This window comes from Erpetoichthys calabaricus, chromosome 7 (genome assembly GCF_900747795.2).
Source record: "Erpetoichthys calabaricus chromosome 7, fErpCal1.3, whole genome shotgun sequence".
NCBI lineage: Eukaryota > Metazoa > Chordata > Cladistia > Polypteriformes > Polypteridae > Erpetoichthys > Erpetoichthys calabaricus.
Window position 1 is genome coordinate 154,451,733 of NC_041400.2, and position 23,081 is coordinate 154,474,813.

General features: G+C 38.5%; 2 protein-coding genes across 6 annotated transcripts in view; one reads left to right on the top strand and one right to left on the bottom strand.

The window, feature by feature from the left end:
- The window catches only part of bmp2k (BMP2 inducible kinase), a 194,798-nt gene extending 177,866 nt beyond the window's left edge, over positions 1-16,932 (top strand). For all 3 annotated transcript variants that reach the window (XM_051929548.1, XM_028805601.2, XM_028805602.2), the window contains exon 16: positions 13,890-16,932. In XM_051929548.1, the coding sequence (XP_051785508.1) occupies positions 13,890-15,307 (1,418 nt within the window). In that variant the 3' untranslated portion in view covers positions 15,308-16,932. The remainder of the gene's footprint in view (positions 1-13,889) is intronic.
- Positions 16,933-17,333: 401 nt separating this feature from the next.
- The window catches only part of paqr3a (progestin and adipoQ receptor family member IIIa), a 39,806-nt gene continuing 34,058 nt past the window's right edge, over positions 17,334-23,081 (bottom strand). For 2 of the 3 annotated variants that reach the window (XM_028805603.2, XM_051929553.1), the window contains exons 7-8: positions 21,699-21,789; positions 17,334-19,264 (exon numbers count right to left, since the gene is read on the bottom strand). In XM_028805603.2, coding sequence (XP_028661436.1) covers positions 19,122-19,264; positions 21,699-21,789 — 234 coding nt within the window. In that variant the 3' untranslated portion in view covers positions 17,334-19,121. The remainder of the gene's footprint in view (positions 19,265-21,698; positions 21,790-23,081) is intronic. The other variant, XR_007935377.1, reaches the window with a different exon arrangement.

Below are 23,081 nucleotides of genomic sequence, written 5' to 3' on the forward strand. Positions count from 1 at the left end.
ATGTATTATCCAGCCAAAAAAAAGTAAAAGATCTTACAATTCGTAGACTTGGCCCCACTTTTGAAATACGCCCTACTGCACAAGCCATGAAAAAAAGCAGCTGTGGTCTGAAATCGGGTATCAATCAGCTATGGTGAACTGACTTCATGTACGCCATACCTAATGAATGTCTAATTTGGCAGGCTTACCTGCGGATTTATTTTAAGAATATTTATTACTTTCTCGTATACGAAGTATAGGGGAAAGTATTGTAATTGTCCAAAGATTTCATGTTGAGATTTTGATGAATCGCGACATTTTAGGTCTCCCTGAGTCCGAAAATACCATTTTTGGAATTTCTGTCTGTATGTGTGTGTGTAAACACGATAACTTGAGTACGCTTTCAACCAAATTTTGCATACAAGTATCAGGTACAAAACGTTGATTTCTATCAACTTTTGGGCTATTTCCGTTAACCAGAAGTGGTACTTTGATCAGCTTCTTACTTTTCAACCACACATTAATTAGCTCAACAGTACAGACAGCTTTTTTTTAATCTTCGTAACATTGCTCATCTGCAATTCTTTTCTCAGTGTGAAGGATTCTGAAACACTCATTCATGCTTTCATCACTACCTGTCTAAACTGTTGCAATGCATTGTTTTATGACCTTCCAACTAAATATATCAATAGATTACAATATGTGCAGAATTCTGCTGCTCGTCTGCTTACACACACTAAAACATCTGCTCACATCACTCCTGTCCTTTATGATTTGCATTGGTTACCAGTCTTTTCAAGAATCAAATATAAAATTATTCTTCTCACCTTTAAATCCCTTCATGGTTTAGTCCCTCATTATCTGTCTGAGCTGTTGCTTCTTTACACTCCTGCCCGTGCATTAAGATTATCGGACGCTAACTTACTCACTGTACCTAAATACAGGTTAGTAAGTATGGGTGGCAGACCTTTCAGAGTGATGGCCCCTAAAATTTGGAATGCACCTCCTCTCAGCCTTCACGAGGAAAAATCTATTATTCATTACAAACGGCTGTTAAAAACACTTCTCTTCGATGAGTATTATTCATTTTCTAGTATGTAATTTCTACTGTCTTGTTATTGTGTTTATTGAGCCGATCATTGATCAGTACAAGTTGTGGAGGACGTTTTTGTGCCCAGTTGAAGAATATGCTGCTGAGAACAAATATTTTTCCCTTCTCTTTTAATACTTCTAAGAATCTAGTTTATAAAATTTACCAATGTGCTATTTAAGGTTGTACCATGGGAAATACAAAGCGAGCAGTCAAGTAATCCGCATTTGACTAATACTAAATCCACACAGTATTACCGAATCTGCAGGAGATAAGAAGCATCATTACACCGACAGGACAAGGCAGTAATCATGCTTCAAGGCTTTAACGTGACCTCTCTTTGTACATTTATTGTTTCATATAAACCCTTTCTTGCATTAAAGTAATGTCCATCTGTGATTTTTTTTAGCATAGCATGAGGGGTGATTTCACAAAAAGAAAAGGATTAGTCTCCTTATACATACATAAAATAAAATCAGTGAGAGGAAATAAGGAGACACGTGGCTAAATCAGGATATAATATATACAGGTGCGATTTATAGGATAAGTTATTTATGTGAAATTCCACCACTGTGTAAATATTCATGTAAAGACAAACTTGTCTTATTATCTGTCATTAAAGTTAGCATGAACAGATCATGTATGAGGGAGTAACAGGCATGACAAGAGATTTGGTTACAAACACACCTCAGGTTGCTGTGATACATGAAAATGGAATCTCTGGGGAATGGGAAACTCCCAGGTCAAAATTTCTATACATGCATTCAAAGGGCAAAGCTGAAAAACAATTTAGCTCCAAATCAATGTACTGTACATTCAGTCTGGGGGAACGAGTAAGTCGTTTTAATGAAGAAGTGTCAATTCAGAACACAACAGAATGAGCTACTGTAGTTAGATAAAGGGCATAAAAGCTTATCACACCTGGAAAAGCAAGTTGGAAGTGTATAAAGAAGGCCTAAGTAAAGAGATTCAACAACCAAAGTTCTCCCAATGTTCATCTTAATTACAGGCTACACCATTTCAAATCCTGCTAGGACAGATGTCTTCCATGATGGTAGTAGCCGTGTCCCCAGAGAATCCAGTTATTCCATCATCATTGGACCTTAACAGTTTTAAGTTGTGGCCAACAGGGGCGTTCCAACTCCCCAAACACCCAACACAGACAGGTTCTGGACACAAGTCACAGGAAACAGGCTTTTATTGTGGGAAACCCATCCAGCAAGTGTTTCCCACCACACTATCACAGTTACAAAGTGCAGGAGACTCTATCTTCCTTGTTCTTCTCTCTCTGTCTCCTGATCACACCCTTCCAGCAAGCTTCGTCTCCTTCCTCCCGACTCTGGTTTCCTGAGTTGAGGCAGCGGGCGTCTTTTATCAGACACCCATGAGTACTTATAGTGTCCCGTAAGAGTGGTCCGGAAGCACTTCTGGGTGAGGTGGAAGCCCAACAAAGTAGTGCTCCCCAGTCCCTGCAACACCCACTGGTGACATCTCCAGAACCCAACAGGGCTGAGCCAACAAACTCCAATTCTCAATGTGCCCTGTGGGAATCCGTGGGACTGTAGCAACACGGGGGCGCAGCCACCTAGCAATCCGAGAGAGATAATGCCTTCTTCACACTTTCTCCCTCGGTCCTTCCATTATGAAGGAGTCCTGGCCATCCATCACAACTTGTTGTTTTGTGCTCCCATTTTGTAGTCAGTCCTGGAGAAATTTTACACGTTGTCTATCTTCATCAAGAAGACACAATTTTATTAACACTCTCTGTAAAAAGTATGATGCCACACTACAAAATGTCATATATTGATAGATTAAATGCCACAAAACTTTCTAGGTGTTCTGGTGACATATGGAGGCCAATGGCACAGTACAGGCTGGCTGATGCAGAGAGGTTAGGAAAGGGGCATCCTGACAGCAGAGATTACAACGGGCATCATCACAACAAAACTGAGCCCTGTACCTAATCAAATGATAGCCATACATCAGTGTTTTCAAAAACCTCCATTTCTTCTGTCAACACTGCTATGTGAAATCTGATATTTTCAAATTTATGAAATATACTGTAGAGAACATAAAAAATCAAAACTGTTGGTTCACTGTGAATGGAATTCTAAACTGAATGATTATAAAAAAGAGAGATAAAAGGATTTTTCAGATGTATCCCTGTTGGTGTGGTAGACTAATCCATAGCATGCACTCATTCCAGAAGATCCTTCTTGTGGCCACCTAAGCTGCCTGTGTGTATGTGATGTGGCAGGACTGTGAGTTCTAGAAGCAGATTCAACAGTGGGTAACAACAGCATTACAGGCCTGCCTTGCCCCCAGAAATCAGTTTGGTAAATTGTAAGCTGAAGTCAAGGCTACAGTCTCCATTAGTGCCAGCTGGAAGAAAGCCCATCTCTGCTATGGGGGCAGGTAAGCTCACATTTGCAAGTGGGCAGTCAAAAAGTGATGGTTTGATTATAAATAAATGGCTCTGTTTAAAGGTATCTACTGAAATTGCTCACACAAATGGTCCTGGCAATCTGGAACAAACTACTTACTCGTTCATTTAGTTGAAATGGAAGCCCTGACAATAATTATGAAGTATTTGAGTGAGTTATTGGAAAGCTTCTATTAGCTAATCCAACAAGCTTGAAGGACCGAGTCATCTCCTCTTGTCAGTCCAAGATCTTCTGCTATCCTCTTTCATTATTTAGCTCACTTGCAGAAAAGAGCTGTTCCAACAGGTTCTTCAATTTTAATTTCAGTATTTCTAGTTCCTTGCCTTCCTCTTCTGTGAGTTAACAATTTGTATGGAATGCTTTCTGTTGCAAATAATTTCATAAAGAAAATTATCCAGGATTATATTTGATGACCTTAAGTATTGCTTTCATTTGTGAAGTATGTCACAGATGTACCGAGAGGTTTCGAGCTAATAGTTTAGCCTTCCAGTGCTTTTTTTGGAATACTAATGACATTCTTTTTCTGGTATGCTAAAAATTTAGAATGTCGAAAACTTTTAAATGCATTTAAAAATAAAATAATAAGTTGTGCATAAAGGCACACGCAAAAGAAAACAGGAAAATGCCATTTTCTGTCAGTGTATTTTGTGTTTTAATGGTGAGGTCTTCGCTTGTTATTCGGACTGTGTATAGTAATTGTGGCTATTTCTTTAAGAGTATTACCCAGAATGCCTTGTGGCTCAACGTGATTGGTGATTTAATGCAAACGGCAGAGGAGGACAGTCTTGTCCGCAGTGTGATTGAAAGAAAACGTGCACTTTTTTTAGTTTGAATACCTGCTGTCAAATCTACTTGAGTAGCAGAGCATTAACAAGCGTGTTGACGAATAAGAGGCCTACCAGTGTGCACAATTAGTCACTTGTACATTAGTGATATATGGTTCAGTTTCAAAGTATTTAGAAACAATACTAGAATTTTTTTTATTCAATACCAATACCTGTGAAACATCATAATACTCGATAACCTGTGCAATACCACGGCCAAATTAAAAGTAACTCCTTTATTCAAGTGGACAATATTGTGCATAATAGAATATTTTTATATAATATGTACACACACAGTATACACACACAGCATATATACAGGGTGGTCCAGATCTAACTATATTTCTATAACTATAACTTTTAATGCAATGCAATACAATAATTGCATAGTTAGATCTGGACCACCCTGTACAGTCCTGTGAATAAGAAAGTACACTCTCTTAGAGTTCTGTGGTTTTACATTTCAGGCCATAAAAAAAATACAACTATTCCTTACCAGGTCCTACATTTATTTAGCCTCGGTTGTAAAACTACACCCAACAGATTCCACCATGTCATTACTTATTTAACAAAAAAGAAGTCAAAATGGAGAAGCCATGTGTGAAAAACTAAGCACATCCCATATCAATGTCAATTTATTTATATAGCAAATTTAAAACATAGAAATGCTGTGGCCAAAGTGCTTTACAATAATAGAATAAAAGAAAACATACAATTAACATAAATAGAAATAAAATAAATGAACATAAATATAATAAATAATAAATAGAAGTAATGTTATATAATCACAAAGAGGAAACCATCAGTATTACTGAAGGTCACAGAATGCAAGTGAATAGAAATGAGTCTTTAATCTTGTTTTAAACAGTTCAATTGTAGACGACTCCTTTATATGATGAGGTAAAGAGTTCCACAGGTGAGGTGCAGCAGCTGCAAAGGCCCTGTCCCCCTTGGTTTTACACTTGGTACGAGGGACAACAAGAGACAACTGACCAGAAGATCTAAGCATTCTGGATGGCTTGTGTAAAACACACAGTTCAGATAAATAGGCCCATGTAAAGATTTAAAAACTAGCAGCAAGATTTTAAAATCAGTTCGAAAACTGACAGGCAGCCAGTGTAAAGAAGCTAATATAAGAGAAACAGAGTCATACTTTCTTGCCCCAACCAGAAAGCGAGCAGCAGCATTTTGGACCAACTGTAACCTGCGTATTAGGGATTTGCTAATCCCAGAATACAGCGACTTGCAGTAATCAAGGCGAGAAAAGATAAAAGCATGAGTAGCTTTCTCAAGATCCCTAGAAGATAAAAAAGGCTTAATCTTACTTAATAGACAAAGCTGGAAAAAGCAACTCTTGACTACGGAATTTACTTGTTTCTCAAAAGAGAGGTTACTGTCAAAGGTAACACAAAGATTGCGGACTTGAGGTTTGGACAAGACAGTGAAAGAGCCGAGAAGTCCAAGACCAATTTGGGCTTTAACTGATGGACCCACTATAAGCACCTCCGTTTTATTTGGATTCAGATCAAGAAAGTTATTATCCATCCAGGATCTTAGCTCAAAAAGACAGTTGTGCAGTTGATTCATTGCAGAGTTGCAGACGGGAATATAAATCTGTGTATCATCAGCATTGCAGTGAAAAGAAATATTAAATTTCCTAAAAATCGCTCCAATAGGGTGAAGGTATATAGAGAATAAAATAGGACCCAAAGTGGATCTCTGAGGAACACCATATTTAAGGGGAGCAGTAGACGAAAAAGAGGAATTTAAAGTCACTGAAAAGTGTCTACCAATTAGATATGACCTGAACCAGTTAAGAGCAGCCCCTTTAAGCTCAACAAGATGTTCAAGCCACAACAGCAATGTCTCATGGTCAATAGTGTCAAAGGCAGCGGACATGTCAAGGAGGACAAGGACTGCAGCACCACCCGAGTCAGTAATAATAGAGATGTCGTTGAACACTTTCAGGAGTGCTGTTTCAACACTATGATAATGCCTAAAGCCAGATTGGTAGATCTCAAATAAATTATTGGAGTTAAGGTGATCAACCAATTGATTATAAATAATTCTTTCTAATATTTTAGCCAGAAATGGAAATTGGGAAATCGGTGAAAATTGGCTAAAACTCCAGGATCTAATTCTGCCTTTTTTAGACAGGGATGCACCGCAGCATATTTAAAAAATGAAGGCACAACCCCTTCACTAATAGAACCAGTGATAATCGCTAGTAAAGGTGGACCCAAAACATCAAAGGCTTTCACTAAGAGGTGTGGTGGTACAAAATCAAGAGGACTGGGGGCTGGTTTAAGGGTGTCAATAGTACTTTTTTTTTTTTAAATATTTTTATTTTATTAATTTTCATTGTAATCATTCCATACAAACAGATCAATTTATAACCCAACAAATCTGAAGACTAATCAAACCCCACCCCCGTCAATAGTACTTTTTAACTGTGAAAGTGAGACTAGATCAAATCCAAGACAATGCCATGATTAACAGTAGGAAGTTCAAAGCCAGTTGGAACAATACCACTGCGGATTGTATTAATTTTACTGACAAAGAATGAAACTGGTCACATGAAAGAACAGTACTATTTAATCCCGTCACAGAATGAGGGTGAATAACCGCATTAATTAAATTAAATAAGACTCTAGAATTCTTAGATTGATGGGATACCAAATCAGCGAAGAAATCATGTTTAGCTTTCTTAACTGTAACCTGGAAGTTGAATAGAGAAGTCCTAAAAATCTGTTTGGAAACAATCAGTCCATCTTTTTTCCAATGCCGTTCCGCAGCTTGACAGGTCCTCCCTTATTACAGCATATCTTGAGCGGAGCAATTGAGTCTAAAACTGTTTTACAAGAAGAATTAAATTCTAAGACAGAATCATCAATACCATCATAGTGGACATGTACATCAAGAGAATATGGTTTTAAAATCGGATATAATAGAAGAATTTAAAAAGCGAGAACAGCGTGGAGCACAACTAGTAGTAGGAACATCAACAGTAATATTCAAATCCATCATTATAGAAAAGTGATCAGTAAAAGAAACATTGCATAAATCAATATTATTGACTGAAATATCACGTGTAAGAACGAGATCAAGGATGTGACCAAGAGAGAGGGTTGGCGTATTAATATGCTGAATAAATTCAAATGAGTCCAATAGTGATAAAAAGTCATTAACCAAAGGTTTCGATTGACAACAAATGTGAATGTTAAAATCACCAACAATAAATACTTTTCTCATGGGAGAGGGTGATATCAGCCAGGTGATCAGAGAATTCAGAAATGAAGATATCATTAATTACAGGAGGTCTATAAACTACAGCAAACAACAAAGAAAGGGAGCTGCACACTTCGAAAAGCTGCAATTCGAAGCTACTAAACGGACCCCTTGTAAGGCTCCGACACAAGAACTTTTAAAAACAGTGGCAATGCCCCCACCTCGATGAGTCAGCCGAGGAGAGTTTAAAAATGAATAACCTGATGGTACCAAGTCAGTAAAACATGAAGAGACAACATTTACAATCCAGGTCTCAGTGATGAAAAAGAAAAAGAAATCATAGACGACTCGCAGGCATCGGGAATCCAAGGTCTGGGACTTGAGTCTAACAGCAATACCGGCTCTTCTTCCATGGCGGTGGCGGGTGCATTTGCGTCTCCAAGAGGCATTCAGCTCACTGATACAGGTGAACACTGGTGTCCAGGTGAAGAAGTCAGGAGATTAATAAAACAAAGGTCGAGGTTCACATAATATCCCATCAGGAGATGAAAATTGAGAGGAAAGCAAGCAAGAAAATATGTTAAGTAAAGAATCACGATCATAGGACAGTGGCCGCTGAGATAAACTAATACATAAAAATGAAGTTAAAACATAGATTAGCGAGATGAGCAGACGGCCAGCCACACCAGTCGGTGTCGGCCATCCCATGATTCAATAGCTTGTAGGACCTCCTTTAGCAGCAACAACAAGAAGTAATCACTTTCTGTATGGCTTTGTCAGTCTCGCACATTGTTGTGGAGGAGTTTTGGCCCACTCTTCTTTACAATGTTGCTTCAGTTCATCGAGGTTTGTAGGCGTTTTGTTTATGCACAGCTCTCTAAAGATCCTGCTACAGCTTTTCCATCGGGTTGAGGTCTGGACTTTGACTGGGCCACTGCACACCACCTTGATTCCTTTCTTTTTCCGCCATTTGTGGTGTGCTTGGTATCATGGTCCCAATTTCAGCCAAGCTTTAGCTGTCGGACAGATGGTCTCACATTTGACTCTAGAATACTTCAGTAGACCTTTGCTTAGTCTACGTACAAATTCAGAATGAGAACATTTACTGGACTGCTGCTACGTACTTGTATTCAGTTAATTGTAATTGAGAGACTGTATTACATTCACCGAGGTACCTTTCAAATATTTCATATACTGTGAGTTCTCACTCATCAGGAATTTTAGTTTGCCAGCCCCAAACAACTGATATAAATTTAGCATTTTTAGATTCATGTTCATTATGTTGTTTTGTCTGAACTGCTATAACTATGTATCTCTATGATGCATGTTATGTTTATATTAAATATTTAAATCAGAAATATTAAATGTTCCCCTACTTGGCTGGTATCTCTGCGATCACTGCTGACTGTTGATCTTATCGCAGAAGCAGCTCCTCCAAAGATAGAAAGAATACGAACAAAAGATAACAGAAAGGTGGAAAGGACTCATAACTGGCCTGTCTCCATAAATGTGGAATGTTCAATTGCTGTTTAAATAAGTTGGATAAACTTTAACATGTTGTGCATTTTTTTACTGCGGAGAACCAACTTAAATGTATTTGGGAACTACTTAATGCAGAACATTTTTCATCTGATATGATCAGACAGAGTGGTAAAAGCAGGAGAGCTTCTAGAGACTTGTGAAGAGGACGCAAGCACATTACAATTACAGCTAATAACGTGTGACCCAGACTTTGAAAAACTCACTGAATTTGTCCGCGTTACTGACTAGGAGCGGTGGCGTCATCCTTTTGATATTTATTTTTAAACTCGACAACAGAACAAGGAGTATTTCTGAACCAGTGTCTAATGGCAGGTTCCTTTTTTGGACACAGCAGGCTGGACCTGCTTTATTCAGGTGTTAACGCCTTCAAATGGACATCTGGACAGGTCTGACCTATAACCCTGTTATTGAAAGTAGCAGTGCTCCAGTATCCAAGCCCGAAGTTCTTACATGTGTTTAGGGGGTGGTTGCTTATTTTATTATTTATATCTGTCTTTCGAGCTTCTGTACAGTTGTAATTTGCCCTTGGGGACAAATAAAGTACGTACATCTATCTATCTATCTGTCTCTCTAGAGTGGCTTATTTAATTGCCAGTGTTGACAAGTCAAAGAGCCGCTTTGTACCTAGCTAATATCTTTACTTTTTTTTTTTTGTTCTTTTGGTATTGACTTGGCACCAATGTTACCAATTCTTTTGATTTCCCATTCTGGGACCCACCGAAGCTGTTAGAATTTCTAATTATACCATTAGAAAGATTTTTATAATACCGCTCCTGCCTATGAGGAGCAGAACAGTTTGAGAAAATCACGTGGACTGCAGTAATCAAACCCCACTCTGCAAGCGGAACGTCAGCATCATCTGAATGCCACAATTCAGGACTCTAGGAAATCTCGATTAATGGGTTGGAGTTATTGGTAAACTACCATGAACAAGAAACGTTTAAGAATTACAAATTTTTCTTTATATATCTTTTTGTGTTTTAGGGTTTAGAAATATGTATTTTTTTGTAAGGTAACTAAATTACAAGTGTTTCATCATGTAAGGGCTGTGTGGTGTCCCTGCCACTTGCAGATCCCTTGTTACGTAGATCCAAACCTGCAGGAAGTCCTTCACCTCAACGCTTGTTCTCGTATCCTTGCACTACCTGGTCTGGGAGGAAAGACGGCTCGGCCATCACAGTGCACTTTCAGATGGGCCTGCAGATCTGATCTACACCCAGAACTGCCGATACTGTACTTCACTTCTCCTATTAGGGGGCGTCTCTTCTTTATTCATTTATACCCCAGGCAGCAGCATAGAATAAATACTAAAAGCAAGCAGGGGGGGCAGGCAAAACCCTTTTATTCAGCCATTATAGATTTTAAAATTCATGGTAACATTTTCGTTACTGCAAAAATGTACTCTTATGTACCAAGACCTTAACACAGTCTTTTGTTGGTCTCCATGACACATAATACACAGCAGCAGATAGGTTATTCATCTCTGTGCAGTGCTGTAAAGTTACTTGCTAACATGAAGACCTCACAGGTCTTATGTCTCTTGCTAGATCTGCATAAGTCAGTACATCTCACTTAAGCTACCTTAGATGATTCCAAAGTGACGTTATTTTAGGAGGCCATATTACCCAGATGAATATGATGCTTTGTAAAGGTCTTGTTACATAAGAGTAAATGAGTAATTTCTGAGGTATTTTGAGGCATTTTTGCAGTACCTAAAGTGCTACCACATTCTTAAATATTTTTAATATGCCCAAAATAAAAGGTGAATGGGTTTGAGAACTCAATTATACAATCTGGTTATTTGAGGAGTGTTTAAGGATGATGAACCCGACACATTTAACTGTAAGGGACATTTCATTTTTTTGAGGTCACATTTCTGTGTGACTTTGTTCTTTCTGCTTCTCCTCTTCATTTCAGTAGATGATAACATGATAGAATTGAGTCTGATGACTTTTTAAAGCTTGTCAGAGCCACTGTGAACAGCCCTAGTTTGACCACATAAGTACATCAGCATGAGGGGTGAGCACACACACAGACAGCCAATGGTCCAAGAGTTTCACTTGTACACATGTCAAAAGTCCAGAAAATGATGATTAGAATTCTTACCTTTCTTAAGATATAATTTTGCTGTTTAAAGTTTTGACCTTCTAAATTCTACTTGTCTGCTCTTCTGTAAAAGTACCTTCCGTCTGCACTAGCATGTCCTCTTTCTATGTTTAGAGAAGCTGTTTTCAAGTCAAAGAAAAGTGCGCTTAAGATTACTTTAAGCATACAGCCATAACAACATGCAAAACTGTCTATAACCCTTTTAACAATTTAAAGAATGTTATATATAACATAAAATCACCTTCCTTTACAACTAGCAATAACACAAAATAAGCCAAAATGGAGTAAATGAAAAGTTGTTTGCAAAATGAGGAAAGACAAACTGAACTGCAGTTGTGGCAGAATAAAAAATAATCCAAAAAGGGAGGAACACAGCAAATCGGAGAGTCCTGCGCAGTCTGCTGTTATCCTAAAAGACAAGGAACCTAAAAATTGCTGAAGGTTAACATCTGCCCCTGGTTTCTTCTCAGCTCATTGGTAGACTAACTTTTGTGATGTATCCTTTTCAAAAAGAGAGAATGCTGAATATTGAATTCATTCCAAATGTCATTAGAACCTGAATGTCTGCCATTAATGGTTCCTGTTTTAAGAACTGGTTTGGTCTTCTATAACTTGAGTAAACTGATTATTTGGTCACTCTGGTCACTTGCTTGTATTCTCATGCATCTGTTTGACATTGTAATTGATTCTTCACGAAGCACTTAAAACAACAGGCCATTCAGACTCTCTTTATATCAGATGTTACACGTGAGGAGTTGTGTAGCAGCATTTTTAATCTGAGGCCTGACAATTGTGCTAGTGAAGTGTTCCTTACCTTAATTGAGAAGTTACCATAAAAAAGATGACAGTTCTGATTATAGAGTGTGTGTGATAATAATTTTGTCTACATATAATATGGGTAAGTACTATACAGGCCACATCTCTTTTCTTTTGCTCTATAAATTCCAAATATGTAATTGTCCAAAGATTTAACGAAAGACAGAATTTTATAAAAGGAAAAAAAACAGTGGCATGCATAAGTTTGGGCACCCTTGTTTAAAATGTCTGTTACTGTGAATAGTCAAGAGATCAGAAAACTAACTGATCACCAAAAGGCATAAAGTTAAAGATGACCCATTTCTTTTCTGAGTTTTATGCAGGATTAGTTTATTGTTTTTGTTTTGTACAATTGTACAGTGAAAAAAAGGAAAGTAGCCCCATGCAAAAGTTTGGGTACCCCAAGATATTTCAGGTCTTAGATAACTTTTACGAAGGCCTCAGACCTTATGGTTTGTTCACAGTCAGTGTTAGGAAACCCCAAGTGATGCAAATTGCAATGCTGTATAAATTCTTGGACTCCTCAAGCCTTGTCCCAACAGTCCGCAGCCATGGGCACTCTGAAAAATAAAATAATTGAAGGAGACTGAATTGAAGGAGAAGGCTACAAAAAGATAGCAAAGAGTTTTCAGGTAGCTGTTTCCTCAGTTTGTAATCTAATTAAGAAATGGCAGTTAACAGGAATGGTGGAGATGAAACTGAGGTCTGGAAGACCAGGAAAATTTTCTGAAAGAACTGCTCATTGGATTCCTAGAAAGGCAAATAAAAAACCCTGTTGGACTACAAAAAAAAAAAACCTCAGGAAAATTTAGCCGACTGGAGTGGTGGTGCACCGTTCTACTGTGCAGGGACACGTGAACAAATACGACCTTCATCGTACAGTCAGCAGAAGAAAACCTTTCCTGCATCCTCGCCACAAAATTCAGCACCCGAAGCTTTCAAGTGAACATCTAAAGCCTGATGCATTTCGGAAACAAGTCCTGCAGACTGATGGAGTCAAAATAGAGCTTTTTGGCCACAACTTACAAAGGTATGTTTGGAGAAAAAAAGGGTGCCGAATTCCAAGAAAAGACCACCTCTCCCAAGTATTAAGCATGGGGCTGGACTGATCTTGCTTTGGGCTTGTGTTGAAGCCAGTGGCACAAAGAATGGATTCAAAAAAATACCAGAAAATTGTGGAAGCAAACATCACACTAACTGTTAAAATGAGGTTGGGTCCTACAAGAAGATAATGATCCAAAACACATCTCAAAATCTACAATGGAATACCTCAAGAGGCACAAGCTGACGGTTTTGCCCCACAGTCCCCTGATCTGAATATCACTAAAAAAAATCTGGGAATAGATCTGAAAAGAGCAGTGCATGCAAGACGGCACACGAATCTTGCAGAATTAGAAGCCTTTTGCAAGGATGAATGAGTGAAAATACCCCAAGTAAGCACTGAAAGACTCTTAGCTGGCTACAAAAAGTGTTTAAGCTACGGTACTTGCCAAAGGGCGTCTTACTAAGTACGGACCTTGTCGTGTGCCCAAACGTTTGTTTCAGGCCCTTTTAATTTTTTGGTATTTTGTACTAGTGAATGATGGAAATTAATATGTTAAGCAGGATGTCATCTTTAACATTATGCCTTTTGGTGTTCAGTTCATCTTCTGCTCATTTAACTATCCACTGTAACAGACATTTTAAGCAAGGGTGCCCAAACTTTTGCATGTCACTGTATGCTACATGACATGACAGGTTCCTTGCAGGTTCTGTTTTTTAATTCCTGATATCTACTCTTGACTACAAAATTATTTTTGTAAAAGTAGAGAAGCGTAAGTTGCATTCTTTAATCTCACTTGTTTCTGTTTTGTTGTGTAGGCTCCAGCTTAGAGCATCCAGAAGAGGCCACAGCAGAGTCAGGGGTTGTTGCAGAGAGCCATGGAAAAGCAGAAAAGCAAGGCCAGCTGTCCAAAGAACATAAGGGAGGCAAAAAAAGTGGTCCTTCTGGGCAACAAACCCGAAGAGGAGGAGAGGACTCGGACAGTGACTTTGAGTCAGATCCTCCTTCTCCAAAAAGCAGTGAGGAAGAGGAGCAGGAAGACGAAGAAGCCTTAAACAGTGAGCACGGGGAGTTTAACGACAGCAATGACACTGAGCCAGAAAATTTTGGGCAGAGACCCCTTCTGATGGATTCTGAGGAAGAGGTTGAGGATGAAGAGGAGGACAAGCGGAGCTCAGACTCTGATATTGACCTTAGGAAGAGAAAGCAGCCAGGAGTCGGCCTGGGAACTGATCACGTGGTTGGTGGAACTGGGAATCCTGCCAACAACCAAATAATAATGCCACAAGACCCTGGTATGGAGGCAGGAGCCGCCTTAAAGTCAGAAGTGGATGTGTTTGGTGCTGTGCCTTTCCTTAGAACTGAACAGACCAAGACCTCTGCAGAGAACATGGACATATTTTCTCAAGCACCATTTCAGTCACCCACCACTGAGCAAAATATGGATGAATTTGATGTATTCACCAAAGCGCCATTTAATAGAAGTTTATCCAAACCTGGGAAACCAGGAGAAGCAGCACTCTTCCAGTCCCCGCCAGTTTCTCCAGACAGCATAGATATTTTTGGCTCAATTCCTTTCCAGCCACCCCAACAATTTCCTGATTCTGGCAATAAAGAAGACATTTTTGGGCAGGTGCCATTTGAAGACTGTTCAACGCCTCAGCAGCAAAAAACAAAGCAGAGGAGTCTCCAAAAACTTTCCTCCAGACAAAGACGTACAAAACAAGAAAATACAAGTGGAAACGGGAAGCGGCACCATGGCACTCCCACCAGTGGCAGAAAAACCACAAAAACGAACTATCGTACACCGGAGCGCGTACGCAGACATAAGAAAGTGGGAAGACGAGATTCTCAGAGCAGCAATGAGTTTTTGAACACGTCAGACTCAAAAGAGAATATCAGTTTGGCGCCACCTGATTCGAAAGACAAAGGGCCATCGTTGCAGCCTGAAGAAACAATACTGGACCTGTTTGGTGCAAAGCCATTCCATCCACCAGAGTCTGGCAGACTCCCACAGCACCAAGGTTTAGGAGACAACAGAGGAGATCTCAACTTGAGTGGTGGGAGGCCTAGACAAAGTTCACTCCATGGTTCGTTTCATGGTGGAGATGGGTTAAAAACAGATGATTTTGGCGCCGTGCCCTTCACAGAACTTGTAGTACAGAGTGCCCCCCAGCAGGCAGCGCAGGTTGAGCTTGATCCTTTTGGAGCAGCTCCTTTTCCCTCTAAACAATAGTCTTCCAGAACAAATGTGCAAGGCCTGCTGCTTCTCTGCTTGGGCTGTCATGGGATTGTAACTTCAGTGTTTTAGTGTTTGCAGCCAAAACCAATTATTTGAAACAAGCAGCAAAGGTGTCAAAACCGTGAATAAAAACGGATCGATTTTCTTTTCATACACAACCTACCACAAGTGCTAAAATTACTATAGAATATATAAGTAGACTATCAGTAGGCAACTAATGTTCACCTGACAAGCCTTTATGCACTCATAATGTGCAATTCACGGGACTGCTTAAAGTTGGAAAATGGATGTGAACGCCTCATTTAGGATGACCGAAATCTTACTGTGAGAACGAGCCTGCACCGTTATTCACTGCTTAAAGATGACTGGCTGCAAGGCTCTATGGGAAGGCTTCTGAACATTTCAGCAACATTCATTTCACACCGCAGTGCCTTATGGCCACAGCTGCACCCTGCTGCACAGTACCTCTGAGCCAAAACAGAAAAGGCCGATACTGGCTTCTCACTTTCCTTTACGGTTAATTCAAACCGAGCCTTTAAGTTTCATTTTGCTTCATTCAGTCTGTTTTTTCTTTCATTTTTCAAGCATATTTTTAACAGACTAGTTTTTTTTTTTTTTTAATATATATTTTTTTATTTTAGCAGTAAAACCTTTTCTGCCATTTCTTTCCAACTTTTACTGAAAGGAACATTTTAATTACAATTGTTGAACACTGGTCTCCGCTAAGAAGACTGTAACAGTGGTTGGAAAAAATATATACTAGAAACAACAATTGTTGTTTGTGTTAGATAAATTATTGACAAAAAACTTGATTTCTGCTGTGATTTTTTAGGAGAACCACTAAACGCCTCTTACTGGATTTTTCTGCGATGCCACTTGGTTATAATTCATGGGAGGTAACAAAGCAATACAAAAAGTGGCGGCGCTTGAAAAAGGAGGCAAAAACAAAAGTATTCTCAAAGGACCTGAACATACGGAGTCAAAGGACGTCGTCATTTACATCATGCATCAAGTGTATTTAAAATTTAAAAAGGTGGAGAGGATTAAAAAAGTCTTTTCTTTTGTGCATCATCATCATGCCCCATAATTGATTTTTTTTAATAATCAAGTACCCAACTGTACACTGTAATTTTGCACATTTTATATTACTGTCCAGAGTGGTTTTCTAGGTCTTTACAACTCTTGACTGGGTTGTGACAACCCATAATCAGTGCATGGGCATCATTTTTTATTAAAAGGGAAATTAAACCATTGCAGGAAAACCAGAATCAAGTTAAAGTTTCTTAAAATCCTTCGTACTGCTGGTATGCAAAACAAGTGCACTTTTCAGACACTCACTTGTTCTAAAGTTGTTCGTACTTGAAAGTATTTTTTAAGGTATATTCTTGTATTGACACATTCATTAATTTGACAGCTGTAACGATTGAACACCTCACAGGAATATTTAATCATTTGAAGCCAATTAATATGTTGAACCTACAAGTCAAAGGTTGCTGCTTTTTTTTTTTTAATGGAATAACAGACTGAACGAACGTCCACCAGTTATGGTTTCTTTGGTTATTTTTATTATGCTATTCTCATGTCTAATACTGCAATAAATAAAGTGGGTCAAAGCATTATGTGTACTTATTTTTTATGAAGTGTGCCACTTAATCTCTTAGGACAGTAATTTGCTAGAGGCTTAGGCTTGATAGATAGATAGATAGATAGATAGATAGATAGATAGATAGATAGATAGATAGATAGATAGATAGATAGATAGATAGATAGATAGATAAACAGACTTTATTAATCCCAAGGGGAAATTCACAAAAAAAAAGTTTATGAGCGAGTTTGTTCCTTCTTGCTGGCCTAAATATTCAGAATATCGACTGTTTCTTGGTACGTTACAAGACGGCAGAAGAGCAATAAATGCGCTTGGTGGACAGAATGGTTTCTAATTTGTGAAACTTGTGGTAAGAGTGTATTATGTACAGAACAATCACAATGAATATTACAGTCTTGAGAGGAATACATTCACTTGTTTCAGTTTTTTTTTTATTAAAACAATGCAATACCAGGAATGCCATTCATCATCACATATACTACTCAAAATAAATACATTTGTTTATTCTAAAGCATGCATTAGAATTAAAGGCCAGACACTTCTTTTTTTAAGTCATGTCAGTACAGTACTTCACATACACTACCGTAGTAATAACAAGTAGTTAAACACACTGTTACCAGACAAGTGCTGCAACTTGAGGATATGAACTTCTTTATCAAGAAGCACAAACGTGACTGAGCCTCGCTACATGCACCATCATGGTAAGTTCAGTGCCTTAAATGACAAGCTTTCTGCTTAGTGCCAACAGTAACTCACCTTCACAGTAGGAATTCACACCAGTCTATCTGCCTCCAGTTTGCGCTAGTAAATGACAGCCTTTACTGGGCTTCTGCACCATTTCACTGTTAAACCGTATATTCCAAAGTCTGTCTACAGTAACACTCCTTAGGAATCTGAAGAATATCAACCAATGACTGCTTTGGCTTTAACAGGGTTACTGTAAATAAGAATGACTATCACCTGAAACAAGATGCACACATTACAGATTGACAAAAACATCATTTGTTACACGTGATTAAGTAAACAGTGTTTTACATTAAGTTGCTTTTTTTAAAACAAATTATCTGACTCAAGATTGTTTCCCAAAAATATACATTGAAGTGCCATCAATATTCAGCTTCTGTAAAGAATAGCAATGCATTTTCAGACAAAGAACACACCTGTCCTACACCAAAAAAATAAAAGCTTTTATTATTCACTTAAAAAACTGCAATACTGAGATTCTGAGAAAGTCCTCCGAACACCCAGATCTAAAACCTGCAGTAACAATGTGTGCTCTCCTGTCTTACTCGCATTGCACATGAAAAGCAAATGTTCTCATTCGCTTTAAGGCAGCAGCCTGTTAGTAGAAGTATAACGGTGGTGCACACTCATTATTTACAACATTAGTATCCAAGTCATGTCAACAGAAAAGGTTCACAATACGTATAACCTGTTAAGCGAGTCACACGCTATCCGTCAAACTGTACAACGGGTACCTCTTTGAAAAATCACGGCCTGGCAAGCCTGACATTCCGTTCAGTTTATGCCAAGACCACAAGGCTACCCCCTAGGTTAGTGCCAATTTAAAATATAAAATAAAAAGACTAGGGACCCAGTGCAGTGCAGGAGAATTTAAACATGAAACCTGCTTTAGTATTTATAAAATTAAACAAAAAAATCAAACAACAGTAACAGTGGATGTGTGGGTCCTCTCATCAACCATGTTTTGTAAGAAAGCTGACAGATTCAAGCCTTCTGCTAAATTTAAAAGACTGTGACATTTAATTACAATACATTCTCTGTAGTACCAATTTTAAAGAAATAAGTACATTTTGGCCTTGTTTGTAGATTTTTAACCCTTTGTGACATGTCTAACTCATACCCAAAAGTTATTTCACCGTACCACTGAGAGAGCAGTGTTCAAATTCACTAATATATATATTTGTTTTAGGAAAAAGAACTAAATACTGATAGCAGAAAAAAAAACACATTGCTAGTTACATTTTGAATATCAAAAATGTACATTAAAACATCAACGAAAAGAAATATTTTACAATGAATGGTTTTCTTTTAAATTAAATAACTTCTGATAAATGTACAAAAGTCTGTGGAAGAACAAGCAAGGCAGCACCTAGCATTCACCTGTACATAGGCACTTGAATTGAAGGGGGCTTGGTGGGTACCATACGTTCTTTAGCGGACAAGGCATTTTGTCTGGGATTAGGCATGGACTGGGTCCTCGGGACAAGGCTGGGTATGTCTATACTGTGTGATGTACACAGCTGACTGGTGCCACCAATAAAACATCAACACAACCAGAATATGCCACACCTGATGACTTGACCCCAGGTAGTTCAGCTGACCTGTCGTGGGAAAGGGGAGAGAAAAAAAACAAAAAAAAAGGGTTATTGGCTACAAGGATGTTCAGCGTTTTTAACACCAGGCACAAAACAAACTATCTGATGGGATCAAAAATGTTTCTTTCACACACAAGTAATCACATATGAAATGGTTTGTTGCAATTTAACAGTGATTAGTACTGCTACTCACAGCTCCATGGCCATGGGTTCAAATTATGGCCTATGCTGGGTGCTGATTTTACATATTCTCACTGTACTATGCCTTGTACCTGCAAATAAGTGAGCAGTGGGACCGAAAGTGCTTGGCAAAAAATGAGAAAACAAAAAAAACAAAAAACCTGGTCTTGTGCTAAAAACACACAGACAGACCACAAGCTTGCCTTTACAACTGGAAATTGGGGCACACATTACAAGGTGCCAGGCATTCCTTATGAGCTAATGGCAAAATGCTGCTCACACAGTTTACCTTGGCGACACATGCGGCTTTTGATCACTCTGTATCACCAACTCCCCATGGCTACGGTTGTTAAGATGCACACTGAGAATGGTTTGAAGTACAAGTGCCATTTTCTACCGTTTAGCTAAATGGTCAGTTGCTGATTGACCTGCTCACCTGTGACACAAATGACCGAGTAGAAGCACATCCTTCTGGTTACACTCAGTGAAACATGCACACAAAAGCACAAAATGATTAAAAAAAAAACATGACTGAAGCCCACACTGTGCATTTGTATTCCTCACCAGTAATGAGGGCTGCTACGCACAGATCCATGACAAAGCTAGTTCGTTTGGGTCTTAAGTAAAAAAAAAAAAAAAAAAAAAAAGTTGCTAAATGAATGTTAGTTGAAGATTCCGTTGAAAAGAAAAATGTAGGGTTTTATGTGCTGCCTGGTATCTGAACTGCTGCATGTCAACATCAGCTTAACCTGTGATGCACTTATATCTATATGGCACACAGTGTTCATATTCTTGTAAAAACTTGGTTTTCCAGGTTACATTTTTTGGACACCTTGAAACGCCAAGTCCAATCAATCAATCATCAAAATAAATGGTAGATTAATAGATACGATTTAATTGATAATGCCAACTCTAAATTACAGTATATACAATGCCACTTCAGTTTTTGCTACTATATAAATGCTGCAGTGCCAGTCAATTCCAAAAACTGCATCTGTTTGTGAGTTACTTGGTCTACAAGTACGTTTGTTTAGTGTGTGGAGCTCCATTCACACACTAACCATTAATAAGGCTAACGAGATGTTACGTTGTATATAGTGCCCTGATGTGTGGTGTACAAATCAAAGGAGGTTATGCTCAAACTTTAAAACACATTGGTGAGGCCACACCTGGAGTACTGGGTGAAGTTTTGGACTCCAGGCTATAAAAAAAAAAAAAAGACACAGAAGCACTAGAAACGTCCAGAGATGAGTGACTAGGCCGATTCCAGAAGCGGGTGGGGTGAGTTATGAAGATATATTAAAGGAGCCGAGCCCTTTCACAGTTTAAATAAAAGAAGATTAAGAGGAGACATGATTGAAGTGTTTAAAAGTATGAACGGAATTAGTACAGTGGATCAAGACTGTTACCTTTAAAATGAGTTCAGCAAGAACATGGGGACACAGTTGGAAACTTGATGCAAGGGTAAATTTCACAAAAACATTAGGAAGCTTTTCTTCACACAGACAACCACAGACACATGAATAAATTACCATGCAGTGGGGTAGACAGTAGGGCTTTAGGAACCTTCAACACTCAGTTATTCCAAAATAACCTAAACTCAAGGGGATAGGACTGGTGAGCTTTGCTGGGGTGAATGGCTTGTTCTTGAATGGACTGATCCAATTTTGTCATACTGGGATTCTTTCTCTACTTTTTCCTCGATAAAACAACTGATGTGAAATACGTTAAAAGGTCACTGCCTAAAGTACCTTCTAAATCTTAACCTATAGATACCAGCTGTCTATCAACAAAACAGTCATAATAATAAAGTTTTCACTGTGAGGTACATGTTGTTCCAAAGGCTTTGTGACATTCACCCATCCATCCATTTTCTGAACTCACTATTTCATTGCAGCGGTGTTGTGAGACACCAGTTTTAATCGGCAGCATCATTTATAAGAGAATTCAGCCCTACACCTACTGTATGGCATACCATGCTTTCCTCATTCCAAGTAAATCTAAAGTGGACAATTAACCCAACATGCATGCCTTTGAGATGCAAAAGGAAACCACCGTATTAGCAGAACGCCGACCCAAAGAACACACAAACTACATAGATGGTGGACTGAGCCAGAGATAAAAAACATATCACAGGAGCCATGAGACAGCAGTGCTAACTACTGCACCAACATATAGCACCTCGGGTAAATAAAATACTGTATTTTAAAAGATAATTCAAAAAGTGCACAAACACAACATTTAAGTATTAATAACATACCTGGAAAATACCTTTCTGGAACTTTAGAAATATAGAAGAGGAAGGCCACAGCAGCTATTAGATACATCACTAAAACTCGAGGAACAAATTCCTGCCAAAAAAAAAATATTCAGTAATTCTTACTTATATATTATAATTATATCTGCTTATCAAGCTAATGACCCAATATGTCAAAGTCTAAAACTTCTTATTAGTGATTTGCTGATATAAGTGACAAATAAGGGACACAAAACACCAATAAACTACTACAAAAAATGTTTATTGCTTAGAACTCTTTCATTTCAACCTGAGGAATATCATATCTGAGCAGACATTTACTCAAAGCAAATTAAAAAAATCATAGTTCATGAGCAAATAAAAATGCAAGGTGCCCGATTATCCTGAACTAGCTGTGCTACCCATCTAAGACGGGCTGAAATCTAAGTAATCAATGTGCAAAAATTGTGACGTGTGTGCAGGGTCACTGTCAGGTTGTACTTTCTCCATCACTGCAGAAGAACAAAAACTGAAAAGTTATTCGGAATCTGGGTAGGGCTGAGCATACAAAAATGGTGATGGTGCAGGTGCGAGAGCAGAGGGAATAAAGTCAAGGCACAGCGCCAGAGGAAGACTGCAGAATTGCAGGGGAAAGTACGACCACTACAGGAAGAATCAGGTGATCCCAGGTTCATGCATGGATGGCAAATAAACCTGAAGGATTTTTCCACTTCATGTTTTACAATGGAGATGGCCTGACAAGACTGTAGAAGGAAGTTCCTTGTATCAAGACATAACTTGGTGTAACAGTTCCAATACTGAATATTAAAAAAAAAAAAAAGGAGGGGTGCACTGGAGCATGGGTTTTGTATAAGAAACAACTTATTTACAATAATAATTTTATTACATTTATCAACTTGTATCTGTTGGGGTGCTCTGTACTGGTTGTGGGGTTAGTAGTAAAGTAATGGTGGCCACACACGTCATTTTTTCTTCTTAGTTGCTGCTCTAGGGATTGGCAGCACATTTTATAATTGTGCCGTGTCAGGGTAAGGAAAGTTTCCCCGAGGAGAGGTACAATTGTAAACCTCAGAGTGAAAGTTTGTAGAGCACCATCATTGGAATGTGTTTTGTAATGCATGTTGTAATAAAGTGCATTTAATTTGTCATCCCAAAAGATGGCGAACCACATACATTTGTAGAAATAAAATCTGTTGGAATAACAGATCCAATGCATAGGTCTCTATCATATGCCATTTGGTATGGGATTTTTAAAAGCAGTGTTAATGCTTGTGATGCACCATCTGGTTATAATGACTGTGTCATAGCAGCCAAACATACACACAAATACACTTTTTTTTTATTAAGGTGGATTTATTCTAAATGGGTCCCTAGTCCATCACAGGG